At 45.1% G+C, this 25,961-nt stretch overlaps 1 protein-coding gene across 1 annotated transcript; it reads left to right on the plus strand.

Annotated features, from left to right (window-relative positions):
- Positions 1-24,902, plus strand: Ms4a18 (membrane spanning 4-domains A18). The gene is made up of 6 exons (XM_052760097.1): positions 1-395; positions 2,650-2,763; positions 6,488-6,544; positions 20,511-20,621; positions 21,836-21,949; positions 24,570-24,902. Exons 1-6 carry the CDS (start codon positions 3-5, stop codon positions 24,900-24,902), a joined length of 1,122 nt encoding a protein of 373 aa, XP_052616057.1. The 5' UTR covers positions 1-2.
- The last annotated feature ends 1,059 nt before the right edge of the window (positions 24,903-25,961 follow it).

Below are 25,961 nucleotides of genomic sequence, written 5' to 3' on the forward strand. Positions count from 1 at the left end.
TCATGAACAAAGAGGAGAGTGTGTCTGCTGTTAATGACCCAGATAATGCCCATGTCACCGAGCCTCCATATGCTATGGCCCCTGGAAGCCAGAGGAAGCCTTTGGAAAGGACTACTTACCAGGCACAAGCAAAAACGCTCCAGTATACAGGGAGTGGAAACTCACAGAACCCATACTGTGTGGTCCAGCATCCAGCAGGAATGACAGGCTTGCAGGCCCAGCCCACTCAGCTACCATACTCAGTGGGAACGGCTGATGTGCAGTGCTCACCAGAAATAACTACGGTCCCAGGACCAACACAGACATCAAACCATCCACAGTGGAACATGTCCTCTATGCCCTTTTCTGAATTTCATCCCAAGAAATTCATAAATGAAGAAGTCAGAACATTAGGGGTGAGTATGATATCATCTCTCCGGCTTTATAAGCCCATCTCTGATGCCCCTGGGTTCAGAGGGCAAAGGAGGGTAGCAGCTTCTAAAGGCTAGGTCTGGCTGGGACAACCCCACAAATGGCCGCCCCACCCTGTGTCCCTCTGTTCCCCAGTTCATTCCATGGGCTTTTAGGGAGGCTATAAAATTGACCAGCCATCCCTTTCCTAGCTGTCAGGGGCGAGGATCAACAGCACTTTCACTAAAACAGACTATTAACCCAGGCGAGTGGGTTAGAGCCTGAGCTGCTGCCTCTCTGTCCTAAGAGCTAGTAAGCTCCTCTATATCCTACGTTCTCTGAGGTTGCTGATTTCCACTCCCACCAGGGGTATTCCTGCCTCTTTCCTGTATTCTCTAGTTTCATTTGACACCTTGAAAAGATCAACTTCGTTCTCTTTTCTGAGGCAGAAACGAGGTCAGTCCTATGCTCCACTAGATGCTAGCCAACGCCTAGTAAGATGACTGACTTGCAGGATGACTGACTTATAGCAAGTTCTCCATCTCAATGCACTCACTCAGCATGGAGAACACTCTATGAGGAGACAGATTCAGAGATGACCAAGACCCGGTTCTCAAAGACCAAGAGGGGGGATTTATTTCCTAGTAGCTATTATAAACTGTACCTTCTGGCAATCTCCATGAAGACATCTGCATAGCTTTGGTGTTCAAAGAGTACAGATGACCCAGCTTCCTTTGAGTGGTTGTGACCCTCCTAGAGGCAAGAGGACAAGGGCAGGTTCAGGAAGGAGATGAACTCATTGAAACCCTGTTCTACAAGCGGGGGATAAGATCATGATGGGAAAAACCAAGAGACAGCTGACCCAAGCTAGTGGGAGCCCACAGACTCTGGACTGACAGCTGGGGAGCCTGCATAGCACCGCACTAGGCCCCTTGAATGAGGGTGACAGATGTGTGGCTTGAACTGTTTGTGAGTCCCCTGGCAATCAGACCAGAACTCCTCCCGAGTACATGAACTAGCTTTTTTAGAGCCCATTCCCTATGGTGCCATGCCTTACTCAGCCTTAATGCAGGGGGGAGGGGCTTGGGCCTGTGCCAACTTGGTATGCCTGCCTATGTTGAATACCCAAGGGAGGCCTTACCCCCTGTGAGGAGTGAGTGAAGGTGGGATAGGGAGTGGTGGGGAGGGAGAAGGGGAGGGAGGGGGAATAGTGGGTGGTATGTAAAATGAAAAAAAAAAACTTTAAATAAACAAGTAAACCTAAAAAAAAAAAAAAGAAAGAAATCCTGTTCTAATGGGGATATGGCTAGCCTATGTGCTGCAAGGCTTCATATATGTCAGAAGCTTTGTCTCTAGTGTGGTGATGTTGAAAGATACCAGAAAGCACCTGAGAGATAGGGCCTAGTGGGAGGTATAGGTCACTGGGCTAGTCCTTGTAGAATCTTGATAGCTCTCATGGGAGCAAGACTAGCCCCAACCCCTCTGGCTTTCTGTCTCACTATATAATCTCTCCCTTTTGCATGTGCTGTCATCACTATACTATTTACCACACAGTGACACAGCCAAGGGAGCCCTCACCAGAGCCAGCCTTATGCAGCTTAAACTGACAGTTCCAAAATTGTGATCTAAATAGACTCTTTTTTTTTTCAAATTACCCAGCATTTGGTATTTTGTTTCAGCAATAGTAAATGAGCTAATACAGACCCAACCCCTCCCTCTTTGTCTATCTGCAGAAATAGATAAGTTGATTGGGCAAAGACCAGAGAGCATCGTTTGTATCCCCAATTTATTAGAGTCACCTCTTAGACTAAAGTCTGCAAAACTGTCTCAGCAATCCAAATGCTGATCCCAAGCACCAAAGGAGATTTTAATTGTATGTGGGAAGATGATATGGTGATGTTACATAGACATCGTAATTCTGAATTATGCTTTTTATCCTACTAATACCGGTGAATGTGTGTTAGTTCTGGTGGCCAACTATTTAAAGGCATTTGGAAATCCAAGTTCAAAAGAAACTGCTCTGAACTGTCTTACCCTTTTTATTACCCAGGGTACCCACTGGTCCCACCTGGGGAGCTTTAAAACACCTGGAACAGACCCCACCCAGAGATATTGGTCTAGTCCAGAAGTTGGTCTAGGTGAACCCCAGTACCAATCATACCTCAAGTGGCTCTGAGAACAGGTGGGGTGATAGTGTAACTTAGCAGCCTGCAGCCCAGCTCTGCTCTCTCACTTATTTCCTCCCTGCTCTTCCCACAGGGCATCCAGATCATCATTGGCCTATTTCATATTGTGTCTGCATTCAACCCTGAACTATACAGGAGTGCTACTGTGCTGGGGTTATCAGGGTACCTGGTCTGGGGAGGACTGTCTGTGAGTACAAGGCCATGTGGCCTCCTTTCTAGGTGATCAGAAGGACCTAGTGGGGGAAGGGGTGAAAAGACCCTTGAACCTTACTCCCAGCCATGTAATAACCCTTACAGCTTTGAAGTCTGCAGGCACTGCTGAGGACTGAAGAGCCCACCTACACCCTGGCAACACCACTTTTTGCCTATAAGGAGGTTTTGGCTGCAAACATTCATTACCATATTGTTATCAGAGTTTTTAAGGTCAGAGCCTGGGTTATGCCGCACTAACAAGCCAGGCTCTACCACCCACCCTTAATGAGCCAACTAAAGAGACAGGTCATAGCAAAAAAGAAAAGAAAGATGATGAATTCACTGTGGCCACAATGAGAAGAGGAACAAGTAAAGAGACCCAGTGACACCTCCCCCAAATCCATCTTTGAGGTTTAAGTAGAAGATAAGGAGTACACATAACTAAGCAGTTATGGTCAGGGTGTGGTCCTATCCATCACTGAGACCCATCATTGCCTCAGCTCCAGTCTGTCCTGCAAAGTGACCTGACAAGTTGGCAGAGGCAAGCTTTAGTCTCTTCCTCCAGCATCAGATGCTTCGAGCAATATTAATCCCTGGTGTACATTGTCTTAATACCCTAATACATATAAGTTAGAGTCTACAGAGTTTCATGCTGTACACAGCATCTGCTTCCCATTCATAAGAGCATTGCAAAATTTCCAGGAATTAGTTAAGCAAGTTGTGCAACCATTTGGTGATAGGAAACTGACGGTTGCAGATAAACAGTCATGATAAAGGCCTTCTCCTACTGTGTAGAGACCTCACCAGCAGGTGGCAGACATTTGCAAGCACAGCCCTGTGTATATAAGAAGGACAGTGATGGTCTCTTGAGGGGCTTAACTTGGAGGTTAAGGTGCAGGTCACTCAGGGTCATGCAAAACTTCCACTGGCTCAGTGACTACTTACTAGCAAACTTGGATGAAATTCACAGGCAATAAAGGATGAGTTTAAGAGGAGCTTTTTATAGCAAGATTTTAAAAATCAGGAAAAAAAGCAGAGCCTTCAAGCCTGGGTTGCCAGGAAAAGGGAGAGGTACATCCAACAACAGGAAAAGTCCAGTGAGCTGCTGGTCTAGGGTCTTTCATACGGCAGAAACTGGGCAAAGACTGAGATCGTGCCTGCTGAGATAGGTTACTCTTCTAGGCCCATCAAGGGGCAGGCTAACTGGGATCTTGGAATGCTTTTCTGACATATCCAGGCAGCTGTGTCACTAAAAAGCTCATGCCCACATGAGTGATGACTAAAAAAACCTACGTCCCCTGAACTACTCGCAAAACTTGAAGACACTCCGCTAAAGACTTTCTTCTCCTCCAGCAAGTGGCTTTTAAAAATGTTTTTTCAAACAATATATTTTGGTCATGGTTTTCCCCTCCCCCAACTTCTCCAAGATCCTCCCCACCTCCCTACCCACTCAACTTCACAATGCTCACCTCTCTCTCTCTCTCTCTCTCTCTCTCTCTCTCTCTCTCTCTCTCTCTCTCTCAAAAAAAAAAAAAAACACCATAAAAATGAAAATCAAAACAAAAAACAGTAAGACAAAAAAAATGCCAAAAAGGAAACAAAAAGGCTCCCACCCCCAAAAAAAAGAGTTTGTTTTGTGTTGGCCGACTCCTCCTGTGCATAGGGACTCCCTGAGGTGTGGTTGGTACACCCAGTGAGACTTCACTGGAGAACACTGATTTGCCCTGTGCCAACAGGTGGCAACTACAAATAGCTTCTTTGCTAAGGCTGGGACCCCATGTCCACTCCCGCTTCTCGGTGCAGAGATCCCTCCTGCCTTGAACTTGTGTCCTGTGAGTGCGTCCATAGTCTGTGCAAATTCACATGTTCCTCAGTCCGGCCACACCTGGAGGACACTCTTTCCTTAAGGTCCTCCATCCCCTCTGGCTCTTACGATCTTTCTGCCTCCTCTTCCACAAAGGTCCCTGAGCCTTAAAGGGAGGAGGGCTCTGATGATGTCCCACCGAAGGCTGAGTGCTCCAAAGCCTCTCACGCTCTGCACATTGTCCAGTTTGGATCTCTATGTTAACTTGCATCTACTGCAAGAAAAAACTTCTCTGAGGAGGGTTAACTGAGGCTCTGATCTATGGATTTACAGTATGTCATTAGGAGTCATATTGCTCTTTTCCTTTAGCAGAATAATAGCAGATTTTTCCCTTAGGCCCATGGCCTATCCTTTCTTTCCCCACAGCGATTGTTAACTGCTAAGCTTTTCAGAGCTTGTGTTTTACAGGGCTCCCTGAGCCATGACACTCACACATATACACACTTAAATTAGATATTGTTTAATTTGTATGACTGTTTTACATTATTCCCTAATTATTTTTCCTTGCTTGTATGAATAAGTTTTGAAGCACATTCTCAAACTGCTCATTGATGGCTAGGACTATGCAGTTGACATTTTTCTTTCTTTTTATTTTAAGATTTATTTATTTATTATGTATACAATGTTCTGCCTGCATGTATCTCTACAGGCCAGAAGAGGGCACCAGATCTCATTACAGATGGTTGTGAGCCACCATGTGGTTGCTGGGATTGAACTCAGGACCTCTGGAAGTGCAGTCAGTGCTCTTAACCTCTGAGCCATCTCTCCAGCCCTTTTTCTTTTTCTTTTTTTTTTTTTTTTTTTTTTGAGACAGGGTCTCACTAGGTAGCAGCCCCTGGCTAGCCTGGAATTTTCTATAGACCAGGTTGGCCATGTTAGCCATGAACTAACAGAGATCAGCCTGCCTCAACACCACTCCCCCAGCTAAACAATTGATATCTGCACACTGATGCTCTATCTGACGAAATAACTATACTGTCTTATTAATTCTAGTAACTTTCAGAGCTGCTGGAATTTCTGGGCAGGTTCTCATGTCATCGACCAGCGAAGGCACCACTGAAGCACAGACAGTTCTGCTCCACTCTCTTGTCATATCAGCTGGCTTTGGGGCCCCTCCTGAGGGCCTGGGTCTCAGTCTCTGAACTCAATGATCTAGGAGGAGCTTATTTTTTTAGGATTTTGGACCATCCAGTTCAGAGCTCTCTCCTGACTGTACAAGGGTAGTACACTTGGCCATTTAGAAGCATTTCATCTCAGTGATCCCTAAAGAAAGAAAGAAAGGACCGGGGATGTGGCTCAGTGGTAAAGTATTTGCCCAGCACATACAAGGGCCTGGGCTCTATCCTCAGTAGTATAAAATAAAGTAATGGGAGTAGGAACTATTGTTACAACAATAGTCATTTTACGGATGAGAGGGAACCAGCTTTAGCAGTAATTCAGAGAGGACAACTCTGAAAACAGGGTTTGTTTTTACTCTTGTTAGGACTCGTAAGCTGGTCTAGGAGCACAGCTAGATGAATTTAGTGATGTTATGAAACAGGAGCCCCAATGTCCTCTCTCCCAGCCTCAGTACAATGACCACCATGCTACCCTGCCCCTAACTTCCCAGGTTAAGATCATATTCAAGAATAGGACAGTGTCAGCAGTGAATGAGTTTGAACAATGGCATGGCCCACTGTGAGTTTGAGGAGACCTAGTCAGACAGTGGTAATAATGAATGACTTAGGAATCCGAGTGCCACATACATAGTACTCAAAGTTTGGAACCATGATAATGTCAAACAAAAGCTCACAGATTTACATGTCTGGGAAACAAGATGTTTGGAAATTAAAGACACTTTTTTATGTCTATGTAGTTTATCATCTCTGGATTCCTCTCAGTCTGGGCTGCAAAGGATCCCAGCAGCTGCCTGGTAAGTCATGATGCCATTTCTTTGATGACCCATGAGTCTTAAAGCAGTAGAGTTGGCCCTAAGGACCATTCATTTGACTGAATAAATATTTATTTTACATAATTTGCCATGAAATTTAAAGCATGGGCCCCACTGTTAATGCAATCTGTTTCACAACCTGAATTTTCACAATGGAAACTCCCTTGTTCTTGGCAACTAGGGATCCCAGGCTCGGGGCATGCATAGAATTTTAAACTCTGTATTCCTATCTCAAAAGACAAACTCTCACATCTTTCTCCAATACAATCAGACATTTAAGCGGGCATCAGCGAGCAATGGTCAAGATGGAGTATGGGTTGCTGGTCTGCAGGCACTCTAGCTGTCACCTCCCCTGTATCTGTCTTCCTCCTTGGTTCCCAGGTCTGGACCTGAGGGTGGTAGGGGTTGGGCTATGACCCTGTACTCAAGTACACAAGACTCGGAAGGAGGCAAAGAGGCAGGGAGTACAGGGCCAGGGCCCAGGGAAGCCCTCATTTTGATGGCCACAGTCTGCAGATAGTCCATTTGGCATCATCATCATCAGTGGCTTCTGCTTTCTTGACCTGGGTGTGGTGGGTCTGTGACATAATGCCACTGCCTTCCTGGGTGTGGTGGGCTGTGACATAATGCCACTGCCTTCCTGGGTGTGGTGGGCTGTGACATAATGCCACTGCCTTCCTGGGTGTGGTGGGTCTGTGACATAATGCCACTGCCTTCCTGGGTGTGGTGGGCTGTGACATAATGCCACTGCCTTCCTGGGTGTGGTGGGTCTGTGACATAATGCCACTGCCTTCCTGGGTGTGGTGGGCTGTGACATAATGCCACTGCCTTCCTGGGTGTGGTGGGCTGTGACACAATGCCACTGCCTTCCTGGGTGTGGTGGGCTGTGACATAATGCCACTGCCTTCATGACCATAGAAGTGGAGGGAATCAGCGTGTAGGGTCCTTTCCAAGTTGGTTTCAGAGCCCCTTTGGCTATCTGTTTGACCCAGACAGTATCACTGGACTTGAACAAGGGGAAGCTGGTGGTGGACTTGGAGGTCGGCTGGGTCTCTCTGATAGTCCACTGGATAGCCTTTATGAAGGATTGGAAGGCCTGTAGTGACTTGAAAAAGGAATGGTTAGAGAGTCTTTCCAACTGCTGGTCTCTGAGCTGGGGAAGCAGTGGGGAAGGCCTTCCAAACAAAATCTCATAAGGAGTGAATCCCTCCCTATGTGTGTTGCAGAGAGCCCACGACCTAAAACAAAACAAAGGAAGGATGTCTAGTTACCCTTCGCTGGACTATAAGAGAGTTTGGTTAGGGCTTTTTGTTTGTTTCTTTGTTTTTTAAATGTCCTGCTTATTCATTTTACCTGCCCAGAATTATCAGGTCTATATGCACAAAGAAGTTTCCAAACTGTACCTAAAGCCTTAGATATTACTTAGAAGATTTTGGCTATGAAAGCCAGGCCATTGTCAGACCGCATTGCTGGAGAGAGGCCAAATTGGGGGACTAGTTCCCAGAGAAGCTTTTTAGCTACTATTTGACAAATTTTAGTCTGGGTAAGGAATGCTTCTACGCATCTGGAAAAGATATGTATAAAAACTAGCATGTACTTGTATCCTCCTCGCCTTGCAGGCCAGAGCTCTGTGAAGTCTGTTTTCCCGGAGTTCGCTGGGGTGTTGGCCTCTCATTTGGACCCCTTCCTGGATAAGGGCTCTCAGTTTTGCATTTGCTTGAGCATAAAACTGGCATTTGACTGAAATCCCACGCCGGGCTGTCCAGTCGAGGTATAACACACCTTGGTTTGAGCAACTCAGAGTTTTTGGACCCCAGATGAGTAGCCTGAGGAAGACCAGTTACCAGAATCCTGACGGTTGCTTCTTGGAGAATGATCTTTCCCTCTGGTGTTCTCCACCAACTTGTGGGTTCAAGCTGTCCTTTTTTATGGCTTTCATCCTCTGTTTCCTCTTGGCTGTACCATGTAGTCTGAGGTCAAGGTATATCACAGGAATTCAACAGAATATCAATAGGTGCCACTGGTCTTAGGACCACATTTCTGGCAGCCAGATCAGTGGCTCTACCTCCTGCCTCAGGGGAGTCATCTTTTTAATGTCCTTGGCAGTGGAAGATAGCAGTTTATAGAGGAAGCCACATAGCCTCTAGGAGGACCAAGATTTTTTTCTTTGTTTTCAATGTCCTCTCCCCTGGTGATGAGAAGCCCTGTTTCTCTACAGATCATACGTGGACATGTGTGGTAGTAGAAGCAGATTGGTCAGTTCTGTTCTCTGGGCTGAGGTACCTGCTTTGGGACCAAATAATTTCATTTAAAATAATTACTGCAGCCCCATGAACCTGGTTTCATCTTTAATTAAGCTACCTCCATCTGTGTAGAGCATTGCATCAGGATCTTTCAGAGGGCTATCACCTGGAGACAGTCATGGATGAGTACCTGCTGGTCATTATCAGTCAAGAGAGTAGCATGAGTGATAGTGATGGGTTTTTCAAACAATACTCGAGGACAGTCCAGGAGAGGGACTTGCTATTGGTTCACACAGGCATTAGATAGCCAGAGTTCTGGTATTCTTTGGAGGAGGGCCTCAGCTGCAGGGGAGGGGGGAGGATGCTGTGAGCATAAGTCTGACCAGAGTTAACTTTTTTGTTTGTTTTCACTAGACTAGCAGTAGCTACCATAGCTCTTAGACAGATGGTCCATCCTAGGGCTACAGGGTCCAATCATTTGGACAGGTATGTCAAAGGTGTTTCCATGGACCCAAAGTTTCAGTTAAAACCCCCTTTTTTTGGTTTTTTGGGGTTTTTTTGTTTTTTGTTTTTTGTTTGTTTGTTTGTTTGTTTTTTGGGGTGTTTTTTTTTTTGGTTTTTCGAGACAGGGTTTCTCTGTAGCTTTGGAGCTTGTCCTGGACTAGCTCTGTAGACCAGGCTGGTCTCGAACTCACAGAGATCCACCTGCCTCTGCCTCCCGAGTGCTGGGATTATAGGCGTGTGCCACCACTGCCCAGCTTTAAAACCCCTTTTGCAGTGCTTTTGTTTCCTGGACAAACAGATGAAAGGGTTTTGAAAGATCTGGAAGTGCTAAGGATGAAGCCGAAGTCAGGGCTGTTTTTAAAGCCTCAAAAGCCTGTTGTTCAGTCTCAATCCAGATTAGAGGCTCAATGCACCCCTTGTTCTGGTGTATAGAAGCTTTTCCATTTCCTCAAACCCTGCTATACAGGGACATCAATACATAGGCACACCTAGGAACACTCAAACCTGTCTCTTAGTCTTTGGAGTTGGGATTTGAAGGATGGCAGCAATCCTACTCTGAGACAGGCCCCTTTTGCGTCCCCCAAACTGGTAGCCAAGATAGGAAGCCTCTGACATAAAAAAAAAAAAAGTTGGGCTTTCTTATCCAACACTCTGTAGCCCACAGTCTGTACCTCTTACGGCAGTCCCTCAATATATTTTTTACAATATATTTTATGTTGAGGTTTGGTTTTTGGTTTGGGGGGGGGTATTGTGTTTTGTTTTGTTTTGTTTTAGTTTTAGAGGCTAGAAGGAAGTTATCAACGTATTGTGAAAGTATGGTCCCAGGAAACCTCTGACAGAAGGACAGGAGATGAGCACTTAGTGTCTCATCAAACAGGGTTAAAGAATTTTTAAATCCTTGGGGCAACCTGGTCCAGGTAAGCTGCCCACTGTAACCTCCCTCTGGGTCTGTACACTGAAAAGCAAAGATTGGTTGACTTACCTCTGCCAATGGAAGGCTGAAGGATGCATCTTTCAGGACCAAGATAGTATACACCTGTTTCTCTAGAAGACTCAGACTCATGAGAGTGCATGGGTTTGTGAGGTAGATGGTCTTGACCTGCTTATCTCTTTCCTTAGATCCTGGACAAACCTATAATTAGAGGTCCCAGGCTTCTTCACAGGCAGGAGGGGTGTGTTCCAGGGTGACTGGCAGGGTACCAGGATGCCTGTCTCCCTAAGCTAGGCAATATGGACTATTGTTGCCTATTTTCCCTCCTTTTGTCTAAAAAGAAAGATTTTTAACTCTAACATAGTATAACTATATACAACAAAAACAGTTATCAAGTAAGAATTAATTTATAATATTCAGTCTATTCATATTTAACAAATTCAGAGAAAGCATTCCACCATCCCTCTTAGTGACTCCACAGTTTTATACATAATTTACTTTCAATCATAACTGAAGAAAACTGCAACTATAACTATCTAGTCTTCAACTCTTATCAAAGACCCAGAAGGATGTAATATTATCTAACAACAGAGACATTTGGCTGCTTGGACAGTCACCCAAAGTTCCTCTGCAACATTGGGGCAGCCATCTTCAGCCTACAGGCCTAGAGTATCTGGCAGACTTTTCTATGAAGCAGGATTTTGGACTGTCCTGTAGTTGGAAGGTTTCTCCAGTCCCACCAGACCCCTGCATTCCCACAGCCTGCTTATAAAGTAATCACTCAGAAGCTTATATTAATTATAACTGCTCGGCCACTAGCTCAGGCCTATTACTGATTAGCTCTTACACTTAAATTAACCCATAATTCTTTTTTTTTTTTTTTTTTTGGTTTTTCGAGACAGGGTTTCTCTGTGTAGCTTTGCGCCTTTCCTGGGACTCACTTGGTAGCCCAGGCTGGCCTTGAACTCACAGAGATCCGCCTGGCTCTGCCTCCCGAGTGCTGGGATTAAAGGCGTGCGCCACCACCGCCCGACTTTAACTTTTTTTTTTTTTTTTTTTTTTTGGTAAACCCGTAATTCTTATCTATGTTTAGTGGCTTGGTACCTTTTCTCAGTTCTGCCTTGTCATCTTGCTTCCTTTGTGTCTGGCTGGCCACTCCTGACTCAGCCCTTCCTCTTCCCAGAATTCTCCTTGTCTGCTTGCCCCACTTATACTTCCTGCCTGGCTACTGGCCAATCAGCATTTTATTAAATCAGTGTACAAAAGCATTATCTCACAGCACTGTCCTGCCTTGTTTTGGCAAAATTCATCAGTCACTTTCCTCTGTATCCAGCAGAATATCTGATAGACTCTTCTGTGAAGCAAGATTTTGAAGGACTGTCCTGACTTGTTTTGGCAAACTTCAACACTCACTTTACTGTGGGTCCTGAATGTCTAGGCTGCACAGCACATTGTCAGCAGGCAAAAGCAAGAACAATTTCTTTGCCCGTTGGCTAACCTTGCCACAATGAATACAAACTCCATAAGGAGTTTCCTCAATGCCCATCATTTCTGAAATAAATTGATACTGCCAGGAACAGATGTGTCTCACTGTCATGAAAAACTTTATGTTAACAAAACATTCTAAATACCATTATTCTGTAGGTCTTTGAAGGACCATCTATCTATCTAAAATATATCTCTATATGATATGGAAAGCATACCTCACATATCTACAATTTTGATTGTTATAAGTAACTAACCACTAACCCATTTCCTGATTATCCTATATAGTTTATAATAACAGCTTTCAAAAACTAGAATTTTACCTTACATTTTAAAATAAACTGCACAGGTATAATACCTCAAACAAGAATAGAAACATATATACAATATGTTGTAACAAATATAACCTTAAATTTTTATCAATATACAAAAATCCTTTAAATAAGAGTAGAAACATATATACAGTGTAACAAAAATAACTTTAAATTTGTATCAATATACTATATTCTCCTAAATGATAGCAAACATCCATAACCCACCAAATAACCAAAAACCACCCACACCCTTATGAGCATCGTGTTCTCCACACTGCTTCCTGCTGTCTGTGGATGAAGTATCTTTAGGGTCCCAGAGAGAAAATTTGAGATAATGACCAAGTCCTGGGAAGACCAGCAGTAGCCTTTGCTGATAGATATCACCTGTCAAGTTTCAGGAGGTCTTGCCTGATCAAACCTGATCCATATTAACCCTGAATCAATAGCCTTTCATCTTCTGTGGGACCAAAACTCCAAAGCATTTTTTTATTTCCATTTGAAAAATACATTTTTGACTTCTTTTTTAAAGTTAAGACAGCCATAAAGAATCTAGGTTGGTTCAGTTTTGCAGTCCTGTCCACAAGCCCATGTCTGCCAGCAGCTGTTGTTTGATTGTCAGCATGCAAAAAATTCAAAATCAACACACTACTACACAGGATCCAGACTCCCTATGTATTTCCCATCCTACATGGCTTTTTCCTTTTACTCTCTCTTTAAAGACTTCTTTTTATAAACTACTCATTTTTTTCTGTGACTATACCCCTTTTCTTTTCTTAAGCCTACACACATTATTAAACGCACTGTGACCTATTCAGAGGTTTTTCCATCTGGATATCTTTTACTGCATATCTCTAGTCTGTTTTGACCACAGAAGCAAACTTTAGACTGCTAAGGTACACCTGGATTCTCCACATGCAGCTCTCATCTGGCTCTGCCTGCTCCTCGGGTCGTGAAAACCTAAAACTCACTGCCAGGTTGGAGGTTTGGTTGGAGTTTCATGAGCAAGAACTGCATTAAACCTTCCGAGCTGAAGAAGCTGGTACCTGCATTGCCACAAGTGGTTTTTACTTAGGTTGCTGTTTTTATTTAGTGCTGCTAGCTGAACAGCGCTACCTCTTAAAGGAGCCATGTCCTTTTTCTTTTCTATTTTTTTTTTTTAAAGCTTTCTCAGGCACTATGGAAATTCGAGCCCCACATTGGGCACCAAATTATTGTTGCTTGTTTTATTGCTCTTTGTCTTTTTGAGGGCCTGCCACCCAGCTCCCAAATAAATCACACATGGAGGCTTATTCTTAATTATAAATGCCCGGCCTTAGGTTGGCTTGCTTCTTGCCAGCTTTTCTTAACTTAAATTATTACATCTATCTTTTGCCTCTGGGCTTTTATCTTTTTCTATGTCCATATATCTTTCTTTCTTACTCCATTGCTGGTTGTGTAGCTGGGTGCCTGGCCCCTTGAGTCCTTTTCCTGCTCTGGCCCCTTCTTTTTTCCTCCCAGATTTCTCCTTCTATTTATCCTCTCTGCCTGCCAGCCCTGCCTATTTCTCTCTCCTGCCTCACCATTGGCCATTCAGCTCTTTATTAAACCATCAGACATTTTAGACAGGCAAAGTAACACAGCTTCACAGAGTTAAATAAATACAACATAAACAAAAGTAACACACCTTAAAATAATATTCTACAACAATGGACTGCAATTTCCTTTTTTGTTTCCAGGGTCATTGGGTATTGTTTAATCTGGATGGAAGTAGTTGAACTGGTTAGTTGGACAATTATAGGAACTTGGGGTTGGGCCAGTCCTGGGAGGTTGGTTTCTGCCCATACTCCTGGGGAATCTTTGTTTTAAATCTGAGAGATAGTCCAACTGTATCTTTTGATTGGGGGCAGGACTTTCAGATAGGAGACATTGTTCTGAAGAAGGCAGAACACCAAAATTTTGCTGGGTATCTGTAAGTCTAACTGCATATCATTATCAGAGAGGGTGACAATGGCTTTTAGTTTATGCAAAAGGTTTCATCTCTCAATTGGCTCCCTATTGTTAAACACCTTTTCATCTACCTCCAGCAACTGGGACCTACTTATACCTTTAACTTTTTCTAACTTTTCTAACTTTTTTCTAATATCTGAGGCCAATTGGGTGACAAAGGCAATCTCTTTTAGCAGCTGTCTTTAATCCTTCTAGTGAAAATTGTTTAAAGTACCCTTGGCCAGTGTTAGACAGAGGGAAAATCTGTTCTTCCTGGGCTGCATTGTCTGGCAGCAATCCTCACACCTAACCCAGAGGCAGTTTTTCTGCTTTTCTCAGAGAATGGTGGGTTTTAAGTTCTCCAATTATGTGAATCACTGATTGAAAGGGAACATAATTTCCTCTTTTCTCACCAGGCACAGGCCTGGGGGAATCTCTTCCCTTTCCCCAGGACTATTTAGAGCAAGTAGGGTAGGGAATGGAGGAAGTTTACAACTTGGGGAACTATTTCTCCCTTGATGTGTGCATTCTGCTGAGATGGCAGGGGCCCCTGGATGAGAGGCCTCCTCCCCACCTCCACACATGGTCTAGGAGTCAAACAACAAAGCAAGAGAGTGCTCTGGGAGTGAGACAGGCAGAGGTTTGGGGGTTTCACTGGGCAACCTGGCAGAGCTAAAAGGATTCAGATCCCCAACAAAAGGTCACAGGTCTTAAGCATGAGGCAGGGGGGTCACACACCAGAGAAAGCCACTGGTCAATACAGGGAAACAGAACTGACAGAAGCACATAGACACACAGAGAGGCACATAGCAAAGACAACCAAGATGGCCACCACACACTCATACATCTGAACACACTGGGGGAGTCCAGTGATCTCACATAGATCCCAGACATTGGATCAGCAGCCATGCCCAGCCTTTCTTTTGTGTCCTAAACAGAAGGCCCCCTAACCAGGGTTACCTCCAGAGATGACAAATCAGATAACACTTTTTGAAGGAAGTTTAGATGGGGTATCAGAGAGGCCCAGACCACTGCAAGCAACAAGACCCTGGGTTTCTAGCACAAGGTTAGGTTCTTTCCGCAGGACTTTTCATGATAGGGGTAGAAAATGGGGAGGAAGGGCTTAAATTAAAGATGGCTCCAGCTGAGACAAAATGGAGGAATCTTTTTCTCTTGTCCTGTCACAAGAGAAAAGTCAGGCTTTGCCTCAAATCACACAGGGACTATGTGACAGAGCTGGGATTTAAGTCCAGAATTCTCTGGTTCCAAAGCTATGTTGAAACCAACTGCATTTGCTACTGCTACATAATGAATCAGATCTCAAAACAAAATAAAACAAACAAAAAGCATTTAGCAATTTGGAAAAGCCATGAAAATTTGCTTTGCAATAACCTAGGAGTGTTCTGCATTAAACAGAAAGCCAGACCTGGGCCAAATGGGGATGAACTTGTATTTCAGTCATCTCCCCAAGGTATTTCCTACTTTTTTCATTAGCTGGACATAAACAAGTATATCTGGAACAACTGTAGCCCCGACCATAAGGTACAGGTCCCTCTGTCCCCTTGTACCTTTGAAGTGGCATTCCTCATCTCAACAGCCAGAGAAGAGCATGGTTGTCCATTGACCTGAGCTGCAACCTTATGGAGCCTCAGCATAAATGCAGAGCTGGTTCCAGGACCTCCTTCCCCTTATTTCCTCTACATGGCTTCTGTGTTTAAGGAAAGTGGTAGATGAAGGGCAGGGCTATTCACAAAAGCATTTCCAGATTCCTAATCCCTGGTCTGCAAGTCCAGTTTCTGCTACCTGGGTCTCCCTTACAAAAGGAGCACCCCCTCAACTCCCTAACATCAAGTCATCTCACATTGTCCTTGAAATGAATGATAAACAGCGCTGGTTATGGTACTGGTTACTGCATGAAAAGGTCACGGTCACAACAGAACCCAGTATCAGGATTCAGAGCTTTTCATTAGGAGGAATGGGGGGTGGGGAGAGGACAGCCAGGCCTGGGGAGGAAAGTATGTGCAGAGAGAGGGAAGATGGGGGGGAGAGGATGGGGTCTGCATCCGGCTTTTTAAGGGTTCCCGGTGAACATGCACAGGCGGGCTTATGGAGCTACACCATGCACGCGCTGATTGCGTGACCATGCCTCGTACACGTAGTTGCCAGCACACACTGATGACATAAGACACAAGACCCTTTGCTTAACTCCTGAACTGTGCATGTGTGGCCATGCAGCTGGACTGTGGGCAGAATTCCATCCAACATTCCATACTTTTTGCTTATTATAAAAAAGTGAGTTAACAGGAATAGGGGCGTTGTTTCTCCCGGAAAAACTGCTTCCAGCTGACTTGGCGGGCGTCGATTGGCTCTTGGGGGGGAGGGAAGGGGGTTTCTGAGGTAGACAGGTGTCCTGGGATGGTGGGCTGTCGTCTGCTGTCTTGGCACTCTGGCTGCTTTTGTGTCTGACAGGATTCTGGTGAGACAGAGAAAAGCTTAGAGAAAAAAATTTACCTTCAGGGAGGTCCCAGGGTGAGGGAAGGGGAGTCCCGGGACTAGGAATTTGGGTTGCCCTTATCTGAAGCAGATCCAACCTGTCCAGATGGATTCAAGCCAGATTCTGGAGCTCACACAAATTTTGAACATATTAAGAAGCAGCCATGAGAAAATTAAAGTCTTGGGTTGATGACCATTGTAGTGTTTGGTACTCTGCTTGTACTGGTTAGTGTTAATAAGAGAGACAGAGAGATTGGAACATGTTTTTAATTTTTTTAACCTGAGATAAGCTTTATCAGAGACAGATTATTTTAAGGCACCTGCTTCCTTTACTAGTTTAGCATCCAGGAGACACAGGTGATCAATTGTTGAGAGCATTTAACAGTAATAGATGGTTATATTAAAGTCTGTTTTTGTAGAGCCCAGACACTTTTGGGTCTGGGGATGTAAATACCTTTTAACTGTTACAGTTTCTTACTTGATGATCCCTGGAGTCCAGCTCTGTGGTGGTCCTATAACAATTAGCTGAGCAGTTAATTAGAAGAGAGAACTGGGAAGAGAAAAGCTTGTGGGATGAGAACCCATTCTTTTGGAATTAGGGACAAGGCAGAGAACAGGGCCCTGTCTGTGTGCATGAGGAGGAGAAGCACTGCTGACAGTCTGGAGTGAAGCACATGGAGGGAGCAATGAAGTGAAAGCTCCTATCTTAGTTGGAAATTTTTTTCCCATTAAGTAACCCTGAAATACAATTAAGTCTGGTGAGGTGGGTAAGGTTGTTTTCTCTTCCCCAACAATAGGGAAACAAGGAGAGGTGGGACCCCAGGACTGAGTAAGTGGCTCCGGTGTCCAGGAGGAAAGAAACGGATCACCTCTATGCTGTGCTCTGGGTTCCCTGAAAGCCATAGCCAAGCCTGGAGGTCTGCTGGAGGACTTAGTTTGATGCTCCCAAGCCCCTCGGTGCCTGGGTGCAGTCAGCTGACCAGTTGTCTCTCTAGGTGGCACTTTGAACAAGGCTCAATTGAAGGCCTGACAGGGTATGCACTAGCCCACATGGCCTTTTTATTCCCCCACACTTAAAACAAGAATCCAGCGGCTTACATGAGCCAGTTGGACAGCATGTGTCAGCACTTGGCAATTCTGTTCTTGGGCTTTTCCATCTCTCCCCTGGTATACCTTAAATGCCACAGCTGAAACTTTGGCCTGTGGGGTCAGGAGCCTTGCTCTCTAGGTGCTTAAGGTTTAGCCCTTATATCAGGGAGGTCTGGAAGATGAGACAGATTTTATTCCATGTCTTGAAAAAAATTTTTTTGATAATCTATTGGCTTGAGGATAGCTTTAGGAAGACCCACCAGGAGGCAGGTTATAAACTGATCTCTGACTAAAGAGCCATCCTGATTACTGTGATCCCCATGTGGGTCCTGATCATAAACTTATTTGCAAGCATCCTAGCGTGCTTTCAGACCCATCTGTACTTCTCAGGGCAGCTTGAGAATGAGTGGGAGGAGTTAAGGTGAAAGCCAGGGTTGGGCAGAAGCGACCCACCCAATACTGGAGATCCCGCCCAATACCAGAGAGCCTGCCCAATAACAGAGAGCAGAGTGGAAGTCAGATAGGCAGAATTGGTTGCACATGGCAGAGAAAGAATCAGAAATGGAGAGGAGAAGGGTTCAGGGCTTAGGTAGAAAGCTTGGGGATAAGGTAATTCTTTTCATTTGCCCATTCACTGGCAGAAGTTAGATAATTCCTGTGAAATATCAGGGTTGAAGCTGCTGTTACACAGCCAAATTTACTGGTATCTGGGGATATTTAAGGCATTTGTCAGAGGAGGAATGGAACCATGAGAAGGAAGCCCCCACGTCCCATGGCTGCAGAGAGAAAAAATTAAAAATTAAAATAACAAACAGGATCCCTAGGCTCCTATTTCAAGCGTCCTTGAGAATAGGTAGTCTGTGGACTGGCATTAACAGCATAAATTACCCAATCATCATCATGAAAAGGGCAAGGGCTGGGGCATATGTAGCAGAGGACCCCCCAGGGGCCCAGACAGCATCCAAAACTTCATCAAGATTGAATGTGTCATGGTACACAGCCGAGGACCCCCTAGAGGTCCGGTGCAAGAATATAGCTCAGGCTACAGTTGTGGGAAGTGGTGGGGGACTCACCAATCTTGGCGGCATATGTGGTGTGTGCAGAGCAGTCCAGCAGCTGGCCAAATGAAAAAAGCGGAGTGGGAGGTCGCAGGTCCAGTGAACCTCTGTATAGGTTTCCAACGCTCAGCCCCAGATGCAAAGAGGTTGGAATGGTCTATTCGAGTCTTCGGCACCAATAAAATGAACAGTAAACAGCACTGGTTATGGCACTGGCTACCTCGTGGAAAGGTCATGGTCACGACAGAACCCAGTATCAGTATTCAGAGCTTTATTTAGGAGGAATGGGGGGAGGGGGAGAGGAGAACCAGGCCTGGGGAGGAAATCATGTGCAGAGAGAGGGAAGATGGTGGGGAGAGAGAGAGGGGGTGGGGTCTGCATCTGGCTTTTTAAGGATTCCTGGTGAACATGCACAGGCGGGCTTACGGAGCTACACCACGCATGCACTGATTGTGTGACCACACCGCACACACGTAGTCACCAGTGCACACTGATGACATAAGACACAAGACCCTTTGCTTAACTCCTGAACTGCGCATGTGCGGTCATGCAACTGTAGTAAGGGCAGAATTCTAACAGTCCTTCAATGTCCCAACAAGCCTGGTCAAACACCACCTACATCCTCTGGGGAACCCATTGCCCTTGCCAAGCAATAGGTGTGGATTCCTGGGCCTCTCCATCTTGCTCGGATGTCTGGCTTCTAATTGAAATCTCTGCTTCACTTTCTTTTTTTTTTTTTTTTTTTTTTTTTCGAGACAGGGTTTCTCTGTGTAGCTTTGCGCCTTTCCTGGATCTTGCGCTGTATCTGCTTCACTTTCTTTGCCTGACAGCTGCCCCAGACTCAGCCCAGATATGACATGTTGATTCTTCTTTATTTTCTTCCCCAGAACCCCACTAAAGGAAGCAGACTGAGTAGAGACAGGCAGTAAACAATTAAAGCTTGTTGACATCTCAACATGGAGAAGCTGAGCCCTCACACCTGAAAATCTTCCCCAGCCAAACTTGCCAACCCAGGCTCCAGCCCCAGGCTTACCCTCAGCGTCCTTACTGTAACACAAATCTTAAATGGTCTTATTAATAAAAACAAACCCAGAGCCAGGTATTGGGGTGAATGCTGAAAGATCAGAGAAAAAGAACAAGTCACATCCAACCTTACCTTGCCAACTTCTCAGCTGACCCTGTTTCCTCAGACTGAATGTCTCTGAGTCCTCATTCAAATGGATCTCAGCTAAACTGCTGCTCAAAAGTCTAAAAGCTTTAAAAGCCTAAACGCCCCTAGTTCCTAGTCTTCATGCCTTATATACTTTTCTGCTTCCTGCCATCACTTCCTGGGATTAAAGGTGTGTGTCATCATGCCTGGATGTTTACAATGTGGCCTTGAACTCACAGAGATCCAGATGGATCTCTGCCTCTGGAATGCTAGGATTAAAGACTAAAGACATTTGCTACCACTGCCTAACCTCTATGTTTAATATTGTGGCTGCTTTGTTCTCTGACCCCCAGATAAATTTATTGGGGTGCACAACTGCCCAATATATCAACCACACCTTATCTTCTCAGGGCAAGCTTGGTGTCCCTGCTTTTTCTGCAGAGCAGGCCAGCAACCTCACCTTGCCTCCAAACAGCCTTCCAAATCTCATTGCCTCCCTCAGCTGCTTAGCCAGGTGTTGATATTCTCCCAATGGGTGGTTCCTGCCCTAAAGAGACATGGCATGAGCAATCATTATCTCACGACCCCAGGGTAAACTAACAGGCTTCTGCTCCAACCAGCCTGGCCCTCTCCTTTCTGCCCTGCTCCTCTTGTCCTATGTCCTGAGCCATCCCAAATGCTGAGCTGTGACATTCCCCTCCCTTTGTGTCCTTCAGGTGAGCACCAACATCGGCATGAATGTCATCAGTTCCATCTTCTCCCTTTTGGGCATCATTATTATCATTGTAGATCTGTGTGTTTCCAACTCTGGTGTTAATTCACTGACGGTGAGCATTACAACTGATGGGTCTCAACAGTCCTTCAGGATTAAGAGAGCTTACACAGTTGTTCCTCGAGCAGGAAGGAATTGCAACAGAATTCCATCCTAGTACGATCCATAAATTATATAACTTCCTCCAAAATCCTGCAATTGCTAAGACAATCACAATGTTCCTCACACCAAGTGATGAGTCTGAGATTAAGAGGCAAATGTCTGGGGGTGGAGATATGGTTGTTTGTCTCAAGCTGCAACCTGGTCCTCTTTCAGGACTAATCAAGCAGACCAAGGAAACCTGGCAGAGCAAGAGACCTATCTACAGGGATGAGGACAGTCCTCAAGGAGAGCTTCCCTGTAGGCCCCAGAAGAAGCCTAATCTAACTGACAGAAGTTGGCCTTGACAGGACATGGCAGGAAACTAGGCAAGGTTGTTGGCATCTGAGTCCAGCCCTAGGCAACAGGATGAACTGACAAAGAAGTAGAATAGAAATTTAAGATTCCAATAGGCCTGAAGCCAAATCCTGGGGTCCCATCTTCTGCTGAAGGAGAAGAGTGGGGAGAAGTACTCCTAGAACTCTGCCTCCACAATGCACTATGGTAAGGCCACAGCAGGAAGCACACTGAGGTCAGTCCTGCTCTCAAAGCTCTCATTCAGGCAAGACCACAGAGATCAAGCTAAGACAGCCAAAGCCAAGCAGATCTGACGATATATCACCACTGGTACATCACCAACTCACAGTAAGGACCCCAGCCCCTCATATAGGTTCACAGTCAGGGTACTTGTTAGGGTACATCACAGTTAGGGGTCATCTCAGAAGTAAACTTTAAAACAAGTAGTTTTGTAGAGAGAAGAAGTAAACATGAACTCAGGGCAAAGAATCTAGGGTACTTACACACCAACCCTTACTAGTCATCAATGGAAGACTTCTCTCCAGAGGATTGTTTGAGCTTCAGGCTTGTGGTATAAACAGTAAAGTGGGCTCCTGAGGCCGTGAAAGTTCACAAGAAAGAAATGCAGTGGCTGACAGGTGGAAGTTGAGGTACACTGAATGGATGTGGCAAAGATGCATAAAGGTAGCATCTACACCAAAACACCACACACAGAGGGGACCTTCAGCGTTCCAGATGAGGCATATGGCGTTGACTTTAGGAGAGCTACAAATGTAGACTGTCATCCAGTCAACCCTAAAGACTGAAATGCCTCCATTTCCTCTCTGCCCCTAGGATTGTCTGAAGGCAATCTCTGGGGGCCTCCTCCCCTTTGCCCTCCTGGAATTCATCATCACCTGTATGATCTCACATTTTGGGTGCCAGGCTGCCTGCTGGCCCCATTTTGAGGTGAGTTTTGGACTTTATTCCAGGAATCAGAGCCTACTCTGGAGAGGTTTAGCAAGAGGTGACTAGAGTTTGAGAAAAGTGAGGAGTGAATGGGGTGTATCAGATAAGTGTTGGTGAATAGCAAACTACCTCAAAACCAAATACCTTCAAACAGCAAGCATTTACTTCAGCAGTTCTCAACCTGTGGGTCATGGCCCCTTTGGGGGTCACATATTAAATATTTATATTGCAATTCATAACAGTAGCAAAATTACAGTTATGAAGTAGCAACAAAATAATTTTATGGTTGGAGGTCACCACAACACGAGGAACTGTATTAAAGGGCCCAAGCATTAGGTTGAGAACCACTGATTTATTTGGTTCTTGGTTCTGAGTATCGTCTACTTGTATGGTGATACATGACTTGCTCTTCAATTGATCCCAGATGGATTCAATCTTCTAAAAAAACAACAACAAAAAAAAAACAAACCACGTTTATCCCCATCCCAGGAGTCCCAAGCATCCCATCCAGTTCCATCACCATGCTTGAAGTCCATAGTCCAGTTTTGGAATAGAATATGGATCTTCTTGACACAGCAACCTAGAAACTAAAAATATTTGGGGGCCGAGAATGTAGGCTGAGAGTTTGGTTGGCATACAAGAAGCCCTGGATTTGATCTCCTGTATTGCATGAACTAGGCATGGTAGTACATACCTGTAATCCCAGAACTTGGGAGGTAGAGGCAGGAAAATCAGAAATTCAATGTCATCCTTGGCTACTTAGCAAGTTTGAGGTCAATCTGGACTACATGAGACTCTTGTCTCAAAAAAAATAACAATAATAATAAAAACAAGTTCTGTTAACATACCCAACAGAGTCTAGTGAGACAAGAACCAGACAAGTCAAATACTCTCTCCCATTCAATAGAGAAAGACCTTATGAGAGGCTCAGGATGGTCACTGCTCCATAAAATTCTAAAATCCTATGGAGCAGTCTAGAGATATGGCTCAGTGGTTAAAAGCACTGACTAGAGGACCCAGGTTCAATTCCCAGCACCCACATGGCAGCTCACAACTGCCTGTAACTCCAATCCCAAGAGATCTGATGCTCCCTTCTGCACTCTGCAGGCACCAGGCATGCACATAGTGTACAGTCATGAGTGCAGGCAAAACACCCATACACACCAAATAAAGTAATTTTTTTATTTAATCCTGAGAAGTAATATGACCCCCATGGGGGCAGAGAACGTTCCTTGGTTAGGAATCAGTTCGGCTTTGAGGAAGGACCCGCCATTACTTTGTTCTGCTTCCTGGATGCGTCTCCCTAACCCACTGTTCCCCGGGGTCTTGACCTCTAGTCTCTTGGCTACTGTCAACAACACTTTCCCTTTCTCATAAGAAAGAGTCCACCTTTCTATCTTTGGAGAGATGGGCAATTACCTTATCGTATTTGTATTTTGAGTAACATCAGTTCCTATTTAGTGGGCTTTTTGCTAGTGCAAGTCCCTCAAAATCTCTGGGGATGCTTTGTGTACCAGATTATGGCTTTTGCAACTTGACAAAAGCCTCATCTTTGGTTGTGTTCTCTCTAAATCTACCAACACCCATTTTGAGATCAGGTCTCTCCGGGACCAAGCCCATAAGATTTTTAGAAGCTTTTCAGTGTAGGCAAGGGGCCTCACTAAAGGCTGGAGACATGGTTCGTTCAGTCAGTAAAGTGCTGGCTGTCCAAGCATGAGGACCCAAGTTCAGATCCCCCAGCACTCATATCAAGAGGCAGGTTCTGCAGCATATGTCTGTAACCCCAGCACTGGCGGTCATGGGAGGTGGAACAAAGACAGGCAGATGGAGCTCATTGGCCAGCTAATCTAGACAATCATTGAGCTCCAGTGATTCAGTGAGAGACTCTGCCTCAAAAATAAAGTGGAGAGCAGCTGAGGAAGACACACAGTGTCAATCTCTGGCCTCCACACACGTGTACACACAGTCACATGTACACCCATGCACTTGTGCACACACACACATAAATAGATACACAGTCTTACTTAGCACAGGGTTGTATAGACACAGTCCTTTCTGTGTGGGTCTAATCCTAACTTGTCACTTGTTGCTAGGCTTAAATCTTACTTTAAATATCATTTATCCATTGGTAACTTCAGAAATCCAGTCCTAAGATGTAATAGCTCATACAACAGGCACTTAGCTCATGAGCTTCTGGGCCTCGCAGTAGGCAGTTCTAATCTGCTGGGATTGCCGAGTTGACAGTTGATTGCTGAGATACCCACTGGTTGGGTGATCTTGCATAGACACACACATGTGTCTGGCAGTTAGCAAGCTGGTTGTGAATAGGAAAAAAAAAAAACTGGGTCACTTATCTCATTATTCGTCAGGTCAGTCCTGCCTGCTTTCTGTTCCAACGAGCAGCAAGAAAGATCAAGCTACAGTAGGCAAATATGTCACAGGCCTCTGCTTATACCCCCATTACTATTATCTCCTTAGCCAAAGAAAGTCATGTGACTAAGCCCAGCATCAACGAGAGAGAGTCTACCCCAGGCATGGAAAGGGGAAGGGAAAGAAGTTACTACCTTTCTTGAAGTTCACTACAGAGGACACTGATGCCTTCCTGTCCTTTGTCTTTCAGAACATGACCATGGTCTCAACCATGTTCAGTAGCAGCACAGTCAACACGTCCAATGGACCTTTCAACATGACCAATGGACCTGTCAATACGACTGATAGACCTGTCTATACGACGACCAATGGACCTGTCTATACGACTGGTAGTCCTGTCAACATGACCAATAGACCTGTCTATATGACCGGTGGACCTGTCTATACGACCGATGGACCTGCCCATACGACCAATGGACCTGTCAACAGCACCAGCCCAGACAGTGACACCAACATCCCAGTCCCCAGTAATGCTCCCCCTGGACACTCACAGAAAGATAGAGATGATCTTGACCAGGAATAGTTGACAGAATACCCATTTCAATGACATGGAAGTAATTCTGCAACGGTAGCTTTGCTTCCACATGAAACAACTGAGACCTTGACCCTGGCATAACCACTAGGCCAAGATGAACACCCATTTTCCCCTCCTCTTCACTCTTAAGCTTCTCTTTGGTTTGTTATTAATGTGCTTTTTCAATTCATAAATGTTTCCCTTTGACTCTAGGTGTCTTTTAACCTGAACAAACTGCATCCGAGGGTGCGTTGTTTCCATTCTGTTGTTCCACGTGTATGCTTACTATTGAGAAGTCAACTCGAAAGTAGTGGACAGGCCAACTGTCAGTTCTGCCTCTAGTTGTCCCCCCACCAACTCTAATCCTGAAAGGTGACTTCCCCCACCCGAGGGACATGGGAGCAGCGCAGAAAGCATACACGGCCCAACCCTGGTGTGTGTCCCCAGCACTCCTGGGTGTGTGGGAGACAGCAAATGGACACCAGACTGCCTGCTGGAACTGTGACAAGCAAGCCACCCAAGCCTAAGAAAAGGCTGTCTGGGTTAAGCAATGGGAGAGATGCCAATTTAAAACCCTGTATTACGTATACAAAGCGGCTCTAAATCAGGGCCTTTCAGACCATAGTAGTCCCTCACTGCTCTCCAGGCCCCTCTTCTGTCCTTCTGTCTTTTCCCAGAATCCTTACAATGGACAACATGGACATGGTCCTGGTGCCATTCAACAGCATGACCATGGCTCCTTTCAGATCCCCAAGGCTGTTTCCAGCTGAAGAATCTACAAAGACCAAAGAGCCTTTCTTTCGCTAGTGTGACCCCGGCTCCTGGCACCGCTTCATGAAGTGCCTATGTTTAAGCATTTCTTTTTATTTCATGTGTGTGTGTGTATGTGTTTGATGTATACACAGGCACATATTGGTGCAAAGATGTGTATGAGTGTGCTTGTACATGTATGTGTATGCATGTAGAGGACAATTTTAGATGTTTTTTCTCAGGTACTCTCCTTCTCTTCCTTCTTCTCTTCCTCCCCCTCCTCCTTGAGACAGAAGCTTTTTACTGGCCTGGAACTCA

The sequence above is a fragment of the Peromyscus californicus genome, unplaced genomic scaffold (genome assembly GCF_007827085.1).
Source record: "Peromyscus californicus insignis strain IS unplaced genomic scaffold, ASM782708v3 Scaffold_4__1_contigs__length_199733344, whole genome shotgun sequence".
Taxonomy (NCBI): Eukaryota; Metazoa; Chordata; class Mammalia; order Rodentia; family Cricetidae; genus Peromyscus; species Peromyscus californicus.